General features: G+C 40.3%; 2 protein-coding genes across 2 annotated transcripts in view; both read left to right on the top strand.

The window, feature by feature from the left end:
• Positions 1-848: 848 nt before the first annotated feature.
• LOC131951671 (integumentary mucin C.1-like) lies at positions 849-5,009 on the top strand (the record flags this gene model as incomplete). The annotated part of the gene is made up of 4 exons (XM_059314028.1): positions 849-1,019; positions 3,972-4,136; positions 4,545-4,584; positions 4,996-5,009. Coding segments are annotated over exons 1-4 (390 nt in total), but the record flags the coding sequence as incomplete, so codon positions are not given.
• A 2,313-nt stretch (positions 5,010-7,322) lies between these two features.
• LOC131951673 (mucin-2-like) overlaps positions 7,323-15,733 on the top strand; it is a gene marked incomplete at both ends in the record, with an annotated part of 30,807 nt that continues 22,396 nt past the window's right edge. Inside the window, 3 exons of the mRNA XM_059314029.1 lie at positions 7,323-7,373; positions 7,755-7,973; positions 12,195-12,242. Coding sequence (XP_059170012.1) covers positions 7,323-7,373; positions 7,755-7,973; positions 12,195-12,242 — 318 coding nt within the window. The remainder of the gene's footprint in view (positions 7,374-7,754; positions 7,974-12,194; positions 12,243-15,733) is intronic.

Raw genomic sequence — 15,733 nt, forward strand, 5'->3', positions numbered from 1 at the left:
AGACCATTTCAACACTTACACCAACCATTCCTACAACCACCACAACGGCAGAAAACATTACAACAACAAATCGTATTACAACCACAGCACAAGAAACAATGACAACAAGCACATCTACTATTCCTCCTATCATTACAACACCGGAAGCCATCTTTACACCAACCATAAAACCACCCATTACTGCTGCAACCACAAAACCAGAATCCTTAACAACTAATCGCACAACCTTTCCAAATCTCACCACAACACCCGAGAACATTACAGCAAGTACACCAACCATTTCTTCCACCACCACAAAACCAGAAACAATTACAACAGCTACAAAAATAATTCCTACCACCACAACTACACCAGAGACCATTACAACAACTAGACTAACCATGCCTACCACAACCACAACAATTAAAACCATTACAACAACTAAACCCACCATTCCTTTCACCACAACAACCGAAAACATTGCAACAGCTGCACCAACCATTTCTACCACCACCACCACACCAAAATTAATTACAACAACTATAAAAATAATTCCTACAACCACAACACCAGAAACCAGTACAACAACTAAACCAACCTTTCCTTCCACCACAACAACCGAAAACATTGCGACAGCTACACCAACCATTCCTCCCACAACCACAACACCAAAAACAATTACAACAACTACAAAAATAATCCCTACAACCACAACACAAGAAACAATTACAACAACTACTCAAATAATTCCTACCACCACAACTACACCAGAGACCATTTCAACACTTACACCAACCATTCCTACAACCACCACAACGGCAGAAAACATTACAACAACAAATCGTATTACAACCACAGCACAAAAAACAATGACAACAAGCACATCTACTATTCCTCCCACCATTACAACACCGGAAGCCATCTTTACACCAACCATAAAACCACCCATTACTGCTGCAACCACAAAACCAGAATCCTTAACAACTAATCGCACAACCATTCCAAATCTCACCACAACACCCGAGAACATTACAACAAGTACACCAACCATTTCTTCCACCACCACAAAACCAAAAACAATTACAACAGCTACAAAAATAATTCCTACCACCACAACTACACCAGAGACCATTTCAACACTTACACCAATTATTCCTACAACCACCACAACGGCAGAAAACATTACAACAACAAATCGTATTACAACCACAGCACAAGAAACAATGACAACAAGCACATCTACTATTCCTCCCATCATTACAACACCGGAAGCCATCTTTACACCAACCATAAAACCACCCATTACTGCTGCAACCACAAAACCAGAATCCTTAACAACTAATCGCACAACCATTCCAAATCTCACCACAACACCCGAGAACATTACAACAAGTACACCAACCATTTCTTCCACCACCACAAAACCAGAAACAATTACAACAGCTACAAAAATAATTCCTACCACCACAACCACAACAACAGAAACCATTACAACAACTAAACCCACCATTTCTTCCACCACAACAACCGAAAACATTGCAACAGCTGCACCAACCATTCCTACCACCACCACCACACCAAAAACAATTACAACAACTACAAAAATAATTCCTACAACCACAACACCAGAAACCAGTACAACAACTAAACCAACCATTCCTTCCACCACAACAACCGAAAACATTGCGACAGCTACACCAACCATTCCTCCCACAACCACAACACCAAAAACAATTACAACAATTACAAAAATAATTCCTAAAACCACAACACAAGAAACAATTACAACAACTACTCAAATTATTCCTACCACCACAACTACACCAGAGACCATTTCAACACTTACACCAACCATTCCTACAACCACCACAACGGCAGAAAACATTACAACAACAAATCGTATTACAACCACAGCACAAGAAACAATGACAACAAGCACATCTACTATTCCTCCTATCATTACAACACCGGAAGCCATCTTTACACCAACCATAAAACCACCCATTACTGCTGCAACCACAAAACCAGAATCCTTAACAACTAATCGCACAACCTTTCCAAATCTCACCACAACACCCGAGAACATTACAGCAAGTACACCAACCATTTCTTCCACCACCACAAAACCAGAAACAATTACAACAGCTACAAAAATAATTCCTACCACCACAACTACACCAGAGACCATTACAACAACTAGACTAACCATGCCTACCACAACCACAACAATTAAAACCATTACAACAACTAAACCCACCATTCCTTTCACCACAACAACCGAAAACATTGCAACAGCTGCACCAACCATTTCTACCACCACCACCACACCAAAATTAATTACAACAACTATAAAAATAATTCCTACAACCACAACACCAGAAACCAGTACAACAACTAAACCAACCTTTCCTTCCACCACAACAACCGAAAACATTGCGACAGCTACACCAACCATTCCTCCCACAACCACAACACCAAAAACAATTACAACAACTACAAAAATAATCCCTACAACCACAACACAAGAAACAATTACAACAACTACTCAAATAATTCCTACCACCACAACTACACCAGAGACCATTTCAACACTTACACCAACCATTCCTACAACCACCACAACGGCAGAAAACATTACAACAACAAATCGTATTACAACCACAGCACAAAAAACAATGACAACAAGCACATCTACTATTCCTCCCACCATTACAACACCGGAAGCCATCTTTACACCAACCATAAAACCACCAATTACTGCTGCAACCACAAAACCAGAATCCTTAACAACTTATCGCACAACCATTCCAAATCTCACCACAACACCCGAGAACATTACAACAAGTACACCAACCATTTCTTCCACCACCACAAAACCAGAAACAATTACAACAGCTACAAAAATAATTCCTACCACCACAACTACACCAGAGACCATTACAACAACTAGACTAACCATGCCTACCACAACCACAACAACAGAAACCATTACAACAACTAAACCCACCATTCCTTCCACCACAACAACCGAAAACATTGCAACAGCTGCACCAACCATTTCTACCACCACCACCACACCAAAAACAATTACAACAACTACAAAAATAATTCCTAAAACCACAACACAAGAAACAATTACAACAAATACTCAAATAATTCCTACCACCACAACTACACCAGAGACCATTTCAACACTTACAACAACCATTCCTACAACCACCACAACGGCAGAAAACATTACAACAACAAATCGTATTACAACCACAGCACAAAAAACAATGACAACAAGCACATCTACTATTCCTCCCATCATTACAACACCGGAAGCCATCTTTACACCAACCATAAAACCACCCATTACTGCTGCAACCACAAAACCAGAATCCTTAACAACTAATCGCACAACCATTCCAAATCTCACCACAACACCCGAGAACATTACAGCAAGTACACCAACCATTTCTTCCACCACCACAAAACCAGAAACAATTACAACAGCTACAAAAATAATTCCTACCACCACAACTACACCAGAGACCATTACAACAACTAAACTAACCATGCCTACTTCAACCACAACAATTAAAACCATTACAACAACTAAACCCACCATTCCTTCCACCACAACAACCGAAAACATTGCAACAGCTGCACCAACCATTCCTACCACCACCACCACACCAAAAACAATTACAACAACTACAAAAATAATTCCTACAACCACAACACCAGAAACCAGTACAACAACTAAACCAACCATTCCTTCCACCACAACAACCGAAAACATTGCGACAGCTACACCAACCATTCCTCCCACAACCACAACACCAAAAACAATTACAACAACTACAAAAATAATCCCTACAACCACAACACAAGAAACAATTACAACAACTACTCAAATAATTCCTACCACCACAACTACGCCAGAGACCATTTCAACACTTACACCAACCATTCCTACAACCACCACAACGACAGAAAACATTACAACAACAAATCGTATTACAACCACAGCACAAGAAACAATGACAACAAGCACATCTACTATTCCTCCCATCATTACAACACCGGAAGCCATCTTTACACCAACCATAAAACCACCCATTACTGCTGCAACCACAAAACCAGAATCCTTAACAACTAATCGCACAACCATTCCAAATCTCACCACAACATTCGAGAACATTACAACAAGTACACCAACCATTTCTTCCACCACCACAAAACCAGAAACAATTACAACAGCTACAAAAATAATTCCTACCACCACAACTACACCAGAGACCATTACAACAACTACACTAACCATGCCTACCACAACCACAACAACAGAAACCATTACAACAACTAAACCCACCATTCCTTCCACCACAACAACCGAAAACATTGCAACAGCTGCACCAACCATTCCTACCACCACCACCACCACACCAAAAACAATTACAACAACTACAAAAATAATTCCTACAACCACAACACCAGAAACCAGTACAACAACTAAACCAACCATTCCTTCCACCACAACAACCGAAAACATTGCGACAGCTACACCAACCATTCCTCCCACAACCACAACACCAAAAACAATTACAACAACTACAAAAATAATTCCTACAACCACAACACAAGAAACAATTACAACAACTACTCAAATAATTCCTACCACCACAACTACACCGGAGACCATTTCAACACTTACACCAACCATTCCTACAACCACCACAACGACAGAAAACATTACAACAACAAATCGTATTACAACCACAGCACAAGAAACAATGACAACAAGCACATCTACTATTCCTCCCATCATTACAACACCGGAAGCCATCTTTACACCAACCATAAAACCACCCATTACTGCTGCAACCACAAAACCAGAATCCTTAACAACTAATCGCACAACCATTCCAAATCTCACCACAACATTCGAGAACATTACAACAAGTACACCAACCATTTCTTCCACCACCACAAAACCAGAAACAATTACAACAGCTACAAAAATAATTCCTACCACCACAACTACACCAGAGACCATTACAACAACTACACTAACCATGCCTACCACAACCACAACAACAGAAACCATTACAACAACTAAACCCACCATTCCTTCCACCACAACAACCGAAAACATTGCAACAGCTGCACCAACCATTCCTACCACCACCACCACCACACCAAAAACAATTACAACAACTACAAAAATAATTCCTACAACCACAACACCAGAAACCATTACAACAACTAAACCAACCATTCCTTCCACCACAACAACCGAAAACATTGCGACAGCTACACCAACCATTCCTCCCACAACCACAACACCAAAAACAATTACAACAACTACAAAAATAATTCCTACAACCACAACACAAGAAACAATTACAACAACTACTCAAATAATTCCTACCAACACAACTACACCAGAGACCATTTCAACACTTACACCAACCATTCCTACAACCACCACAACGGCAGAAAACATTACAACAACAAATCGTATTACAACCACAGCACAAGAAACAATGACAACAAGCACATCTACTATTCCTCCCATCATTACAACACCGGAAGCCATATTTACACCAACCATAAAACCACCCATTACTGCTGCAACCACAAAACCAGAATCCTTAACAACTAATCGCACAACCATTCCAAATCTCACCACAACACCCGAGAACATTACAACAAGTACACCAACCATTTCTTCCACCACCACAAAACCAGAAACAATTACAACAGCTACAAAAATAATTCCTACCACCACAACTACACCAGAGACCATTACAACAACTAGACTAACCATGCCTACCACAACCACAACAACAGAAACCATTACAACAACTAAACCCACCATTCCTTCCACCACAACAACCGAAAACATTGCAACAGCTGCACTAACCATTCCTACCACCACTACCACACCAAAAACAATTACAACAACTACAAAAATAATTCCTACAACCACAACACCAGAAACCAGTACAACAACTAAACCAACCATTCCTTCCACCACAACAACCGAAAACATTGCGACAGCTACACCAACCATTCCTCCCACAACCACAACACCAAAAACAATTACAACAACTACAAAAATAATTCCTACAACCACAACACCAGAAACCAGTACAACAACTAAACCAAACATTACTTCCACCACAACAACTGAAAACATTGCGACAGCTACACCAACCATTCCTCCCACAACCACAACACCAAAAACAATTACAACAACTACAAAAATAATTCCTACAACCACAACACAAGAAACAATTACAACAACTACTCAAATAATTCCTACCAACACAACTACACCAGAGACCATTTCAACACTTACACCAACCATTCCTACAACCACCACAACGGCAGAAAACATTACAACAACAAATCGTATTACAACCACAGCACAAGAAACAATGACAACAAGCACATCTACTATTCCTCCCATCATTACAACACCGGAAGCCATATTTACACCAACCATAAAACCACCCTTTACTGCTGCAACCACAAAACCAGAATCCTTAACAACTAATCGCACAACCATTCCAAATCTCACCACAACACCCGAGAACATTACAACAAGTACACCAACCATTTCTTCCACCACCACAAAACCAGAAACAATTACAACAGCTACAAAAATAATTCCTACCACCACAACTACACCAGAGACCATTACAACAACTAGACTAACCATGCCTACCACAACCACAACAACAGAAACCATTACAACAACTAAACCCACCATTCCTTCCACCACAACAACCGAAAACATTGCAACAGCTGCACCAACCATTCCTACCACCACCACCAAACCAAAAACAATTACAACAACTACAAAAATAATTCCTACAACCACAACACCAGAAACCAGTACAACAACTAAACCAGCCATTCCTTCCACCACAACAACCGAAAACATTGCGACAGCTACACCAACCATTCCTCCCACAACCACAACACCAAAAACAATTACAACAACTACAAAAATAATTCCTACAACCACAACACAAGAAACAATTACAACAACTACTCAAATAATTCCTACCACCACAACTACACCAGAGACCATTTCAACACTTACACCAACCATTCCTACAACCACCACAACGGCAGAAAACATTACAACAACAAATCGTATTACAACCACAGCACAAGAAACAATGACAACAAGCACATCTACTATTCCTCCCATCATTACAACACCGGAAGCCATCTTTGCACCAACCATAAAACCACCCATTACTGCTGCAACCACAAAACCAGAATCCTTAACAACTAATCGCACAACCATTCCAAATCTCACCACAACACCCGAGAACATTACAACAAGTACACCAACCATTTCTTCCACCACCACAAAACCAGAAACAATTACAACAGCTACAAAAATAATTCCTACCACCACAACTACATCAGAGACCATTACAACAACTACACTAACCATGCCTACCGCAACCACAACAACAGAAACCATTACAACAACTAAACCCACCATTCCTTCCACCACAACAACCGAAAACATTGCAACAGCTGCACCAACCATTCCTCCCACCACCACCACACCAAAAACAATTACAACAACTACAAAAATAATTCCTACAACCACAACACAAGAAACAATTACAACAACTACTCAAATAATTCCTACCACCACAACTACACCAGAGACCATTTCAACACTTACACCAACCATTCCTACAACCACCACAACGGCAGAAAACATTACAACAACAAATCTTATTACAACCACAGCACAAGAAACAATGACAACAAGCACATCTACTATTCCTCCCATCATTACAACACCGGAAGCCATCTTTACACCAACCATAAAACCACCCATTACTGCTGCAACCACAAAACCAGAATCCTTAACAACTAATCGCACAACCATTCCAAATCTCACCACAACACCCGAGAAAATTACAACAAGTACACCAACCATTTCTTCCACCACCACAAAACCAGAAACAATTACAACAACTACAAAAATAATTCCTACAACCACAACACCAGAAACCAGTACAACAACTAAACCAACCATTCCTTCCACCACAACAACCGAAAACATTGCGACAGCTACACCAACCATTCCTCCCACAACCACAACACCAAAAACAATTACAACAATTACAAAAATAATTCCTAAAACCACAACACAAGAAACAATTACAACAACTACTCAAATTATTCCTACCACCACAACTACACCAGAGACCATTTCAACACTTACACCAACCATTCCTACAACCACCACAACGGCAGAAAACATTACAACAACAAATCGTATTACAACCACAGCACAAGAAACAATGACAACAAGCACATCTACTATTCCTCCTATCATTACAACACCGGAAGCCATCTTTACACCAACCATAAAACCACCCATTACTGCTGCAACCACAAAACCAGAATCCTTAACAACTAATCGCACAACCTTTCCAAATCTCACCACAACACCCGAGAACATTACAGCAAGTACACCAACCATTTCTTCCACCACCACAAAACCAGAAACAATTACAACAGCTACAAAAATAATTCCTACCACCACAACTACACCAGAGACCATTACAACAACTAGACTAACCATGCCTACCACAACCACAACAACAGAAACCATTACAACAACTAAACCCACCATTCCTTCCACCACAACAACCGAAAACATTGCAACAGCTGCACCAACCATTCCTGCCAACACCACCACACCAAAAACAATTACAACAACTACAAAAATAATTCCTACAACCACAACACCAGAAACCAGTACAACAACTAAACCAAACATTACTTCCACCACAACAACTGAAAACATTGCGACAGCTACACCAACCATTCCTCCCACAACCACAACACCAAAAACAATTACAACAACTACAAAAATAATTCCTACAACCACAACACAAGAAACAATTACAACAACTACTCAAATAATTCCTACCACCACAACTACACCAGAGACCATTTCAACACTTACACCAACCATTCCTACAACCACCACAACGGCAGAAAACATTACAACAACAAATCGTATTACAACCACAGCACAAGAAACAATGACAACAAGCACATCTACTATTCCTCCCATCATTACAACACCGGAAGCCATCTTTACACCAACCATAAAACCACCCATTACTGCTGCAACCACAAAACCAGAATCCTTAACAACTAATCGCACAACCATTCCAAATCTCACCACAACACCCGAGAACATTACAACAAGTACACCAACCATTTCTTCTACCACCACAAAACCAGAAACAATTACAACAGCTACAAAAATAATTCCTACCACCACAACTACACCAGAGACCATTACAACAACTAGACTAACCATGCCTACCACAACCACAACAACAGAAACCATTACAACAACTAAACCCACCATTCCTTCCACCACAACAACCGAAAACATTGCAACAGCTGCACCAACCATTCCTACCACCACCACAACACCAAAAACAATTACAACAACTACAAAAATAATTCCTACAACCACAACACCAGAAACCAGTACAACAACTAAACCAACCATTCCTTCCACCACAACAACCGAAAACATTGCGACAGCTACATCAACCATTCCTCCCACAACCACAACACCAAAAACAATTACAACAACTACAAAAATAATTCCTACAACCACAACACAAGAAACAATTACAACAACTACTCAAATAATTCCTACCACCACAACTACACCAGAGACCATTTCAACACTTACACCAACCATTCCTACAACCACCACAACGGCAAAAAACATTACAACAACAAATCGTATTACAACCACAGCACAAGAAACAATGACAACAAGCACATCTACTATTCCTCCCATCATTACAACACCGGAAGCCATATTTACACCAACCATAAAACCACCCATTACTGCTGCAACCACAAAACCAGAATCCTTAACAACTAATCGCACAACCATTCCAAATCTCACCACAACACCCGAGAACATTACAACAAGTACACCAACCATTTCTTCCACCACCACAAAACCAGAAACAATTACAACAGCTACAAAAATAATTCCTACCACCACAACTACACCAGAGACCATTACAACAACTAGACTAACCATGCCTACCACAACCACAACAACAGAAACCATTACAACAACTAAACCCACCATTCCTTCCACCACAACAACCGAAAACATTGCAACAGCTGCACCAACCATTCCTACCACCACCACCACCACCACACCAAAAACAATTACAACAACTACAAAAATAATTCCTACAACCACAACACCAGAAACCAGTACAACAACTAAACCAACCATTCCTTCCACCACAACAACCGAAAACATTGCGACAGCTACACCAACCATTCCTCCCACAACCACAACACCAAAAACAATTACAACAACTACAAAAATAATTCCTACAACCACAACACAAGAAACAATTACAACAACTACTCAAATAATTCCTACCACCACAACTACACCAGAGACCATTTCAACACTTACACCAACCATTCCTACAACCACCACAACGGCAGAAAACATTACAACAACAAATCTTATTACAACCACAGCACAAGAAACAATGACAACAAGCACATCTACTATTCCTCCCATCATTACAACACCGGAAGCCATCTTTACACCAACCATAAAACCACCCATTACTGCTGCAACCACAAAACCAGAATCCTTAACAACTAATCGCACAACCATTCCAAATCTCACCACAACACCCGAGAAAATTACAACAAGTACACCAACCATTTCTTCCACCACCACAAAACCAGAAACAATTACAACAGCTACAAAAATAATTCCTACCACCACAACCACAACAACAGAAACCATTACAACAACTAAACCCACCATTTCTTCCACCACAACAACCGAAAACATTGCAACAGCTGCACCAACCATTCCTACCACCACCACCACACCAAAAACAATTACAACAACTACAAAAATAATTCCTACAACCACAACTACACCAGAGACCATTACAACAACTAGACTAACCATGCCTACCACAACCACAACAATTAAAACCATTACAACAACTAAACCCACCATTCCTTTCACCACAACAACCGAAAACATTGCAACAGCTGCACCAACCATTTCTACCACCACCACCACACCAAAATTAATTACAACAACTATAAAAATAATTCCTACAACCACAACACCAGAAACCAGTACAACAACTAAACCAACCTTTCCTTCCACCACAACAACCGAAAACATTGCGACAGCTACACCAACCATTCCTCCCACAACCACAACACCAAAAACAATTACAACAACTACAAAAATAATCCCTACAACCACAACACAAGAAACAATTACAACAACTACTCAAATAATTCCTACCACCACAACTACACCAGAGACCATTTCAACACTTACACCAACCATTCCTACAACCACCACAACGGCAGAAAACATTACAACAACAAATCGTATTACAACCACAGCACAAAAAACAATGACAACAAGCACATCTACTATTCCTCCCACCATTACAACACCGGAAGCCATCTTTACACCAACCATAAAACCACCCATTACTGCTGCAACCACAAAACCAGAATCCTTAACAACTAATCGCACAACCATTCCAAATCTCACCACAACACCCGAGAACATTACAACAAGTACACCAACCATTTCTTCCACCACCACAAAACCAGAAACAATTACAACAGCTACAAAAATAATTCCTACCACCACAACTACACCAGAGACCATTTCAACACTTACACCAACCATTCCTACAACCACCACAACGGCAGAAAACATTACAACAACAAATCGTATTACAACCACAGCACAAGAAACAATGACAACAAGCACATCTACTATTCCTCCCATCATTACAACACCGGAAGCCATCTTTACACCAACCATAAAACCACCCATTACTGCTGCAACCACAAAACCAGAATCCTTAACAACTAATCGCACAACCATTCCAAATCTCACCACAACACCCGAGAACATTACAACAAGTACACCAACCATTTCTTCCACCACCACAAAACCAGAAACAATTACAACAGCTACAAAAATAATTCCTACCACCACAACTACATCAGAGACCATTACAACAACTTCACTAACCATGCCTACCGCAACCACAACAACAGAAACCATTACAACAACTAAACCCACCATTCCTTCCACCACAACAACCGAAAACATTGCAACAGCTGCACCAACCATTCCTCCCACCACCACCACACCAAAAACAATTACAACAACTACAAAAATAATTCCTACAACCACAACACAAGAAACAATTACAACAACTACTCAAATAATTCCTACCACCACAACTACACCAGAGACCATTTCAACACTTACACCAACCATTCCTACAACCACCACAACGGCAGAAAACATTACAACAACAAATCTTATTACAACCACAGCACAAGAAACAATGACAACAAGCACATCTACTATTCCTCCCATCATTACAACACCGGAAGCCATCTTTACACCAACCATAAAACCACCCATTACTGCTGCAACCACAAAACCAGAATCCTTAACAATTAATCGCACAACCATTCCAAATCTCACCACAACACCCGAGAACATTACAGCAAGTACACCAACCATTTCTTCCACCACCACAAAACCAGAAACAATTACAACAGCTACAAAAATAATTCCTACCACCACAACTACACCAGAGACCATTACAACAACTAGACTAACCATGCCTACCACAACCACAACAACAGAAACCATTACAACAACTAAACCCACCATTCCTTCCACCACAACAACCGAAAACATTGCAACAGCTGCACCAACCATTCCTACCACCACCACCACCACACCAAAAACAATTACAACAACTACAAAAATAATTCCTACAACCACAACACCACAAACCAGTACAACAACTAAACCAACCATTCCTTCCACCACAACAACCGAAAACATTGCGACAGCTACACCAACCATTCCTCCCACAACCACAACACCAAAAACAATTACAACAACTACAAAAATAATTCCTAAAACCACAACACAAGAAACAATTACAACAACTACTCAAATAATTCCTACCACCACAACTACACCAGAGACCATTTCAACACTTACACCAACCATTCCTACAACCACCACAACGGCAGAAAACATTACAACAACAAATCGTATTACAACCACAGCACAAGAAACAATGACAACAAGCACATCTACTATTCCTCCCATCATTACAACACCGGAAGCCATCTTTACACCAACCATAAAACCACCCATTACTGCTGCAACCACAAAACCAGAATCCTTAACAACTAATCGCACAACCATTCCAAATCTCACCACAACACCCGAGAACATTACAGCAAGTACACCAACCATTTCTTCCACCACCACAAAACCAGAAACAATTACAACAGCTACAAAAATAATTCCTACCACCACAACTACACCAGAGACCATTACAACAACTAGACTAACCATGCCTACTTCAACCACAACAATTAAAACCATTACAACAACTAAACCCACCATTCCTTCCACCACAACAACCGAAAACATTGCAACAGCTGCACCAACCATTCCTACCACCACCACCACCACACCAAAAACAATTACAACAACTACAAAAATAATTCCTACAACCACAACACCAGAAACCAGTACAACAACTAAACCAACCATTCTTTCCACCACAACAACCGAAAACATTGCGACAGCTACACCAACAATTCCTCCCACAACCACAACACCAAAAACAATTACAACAACTACAAAAACAATTCCTACAACCACAACACAAGAAACAATTACAACAACTACTCAAATAATTCCTACCACCACAACTACACCAGAGACCATTTCAACACTTACACCAACCATTCCTACAACCACCACAACGGCAGAAAACATTACAACAACAAATCGTATTACAACCACAGCACAAGAAACAATGACAACAAGCACATCTACTATTCCTCCCATCATTACAACACCGGAAGCCATCTTTACACCAACCATAAAACCACCCATTACTGCTGCAACCACAAAACCAGAATCCTTAACAACTAATCGCACAACCATTCCAAATCTCACCACAACACCCGAGAACATTACAGCAAGTACACCAACCATTTCTTCCACCACCACAAAACCAGAAACAATTACAACAGCTACAAAAATAATTCCTACCACCACAACTACACCAGAGACCATTACAACAACTAGACTAACCATGCCTACCACAACCACAACAACAGAAACCATTACAACAACTAAACCCACCATTCCTTCCACCACAACAACCGAAAACATTGCAACAGCTATACCAACCATTCCTACCACCAACACCACACCAAAAACAATTACAACAACTACAAAAATAATTCCTACAACCACAACACCAGAAACCAGTACAACAACTAAACCAACCATTCTTTCCACCACAACAACCGAAAACATTGCGACAGCTACACCAACCATTCCTCCCACAACCACAACACCAAAAACAATTACAACAACTACAAAAACAATTCCTACAACCACAACACAAGAAACAATTACAACAACTACTCAAATAATTCCTACCACCACAACTACACCAGAGACCATTTCAACACTTACACCAACCATTCCTACAACCACCACAACGGCAGAAAACATTACAACAACAAATCGTATTACAACCACAGCACAAGAAACAATGACAACAAGCACATCTACTATTCCTCCCATCATTACAACACCGGAAGCCATCTTTACACCAACCATAAAACCACCCATTACTGCTGCAACCACAAAACCAGAATCCTTAACAACTAATCGCACAACCATTCCAAATCTCACCACAACACCCGAGAACATTACAGCAAGTACACCAACCATTTCTTCCACCACCACAAAACCAGAAACAATTACAACAGCTACAAAAATAATTCCTACCACCACAACTACACCAGAGACCATTACAACAACTAGACTAACCATGCCTACCACAACCACAACAACAGAAACCATTACAACAACTAAACCCACCATTCCTTCCACCACAACAACCGAAAACATTGCAACAGCTGCACCAACCATTCCTACCACCACCACCACCACACCAAAAACAATTACAACAACTACAAAAATAATTCCTACAACCACAACACCAGAAACCAGTACAACAACTAAACCAACCATTCCTTCCACCACAACAACCGAAAACATTGCGACAGCTACACCAACCATTCCTCCCACAACCACAACACCAAAAACAATTACAACAACTACAAAAATAATTCCTACAACCACAACACAAGAAACAATTACAACAACTACTCAAATAATTCCTACCACCACAACTACACCAGAGACCATTTCAACACTTACACCAACCATTCCTACAACCACCACAACGGCAGAAAACATTACAACAACAAATCGTATTACAACCACAGCACAAGAAACAATGACAACAAGCACATCTACTATTCCTCCCATCATTACAACACCGGAAGCCATCTTTACACCAACCATAAAACCACCCATTACTGCTGCAACCACAAAACCAGAATCCTTAACAATTAATCGCACAACCATTCCAAATCTCACCACAACACCCGAGAACATTACAGCAAGTACACCAACCATTTCTTCCACCACCACAAAACCAGAAACAATTACAACAGCTACAAAAATAATTCCTACCACCACAACTACACCAGAGACCATTACAACAACTAGACTAACCATGCCTACCACAAC

This window comes from Physella acuta, unplaced genomic scaffold (genome assembly GCF_028476545.2).
Source record: "Physella acuta isolate Inbredline_101_S28 unplaced genomic scaffold, ASM2847654v3 ptg000820l, whole genome shotgun sequence".
NCBI classification, from domain to species: Eukaryota; Metazoa; Mollusca; class Gastropoda; family Physidae; genus Physella; species Physella acuta.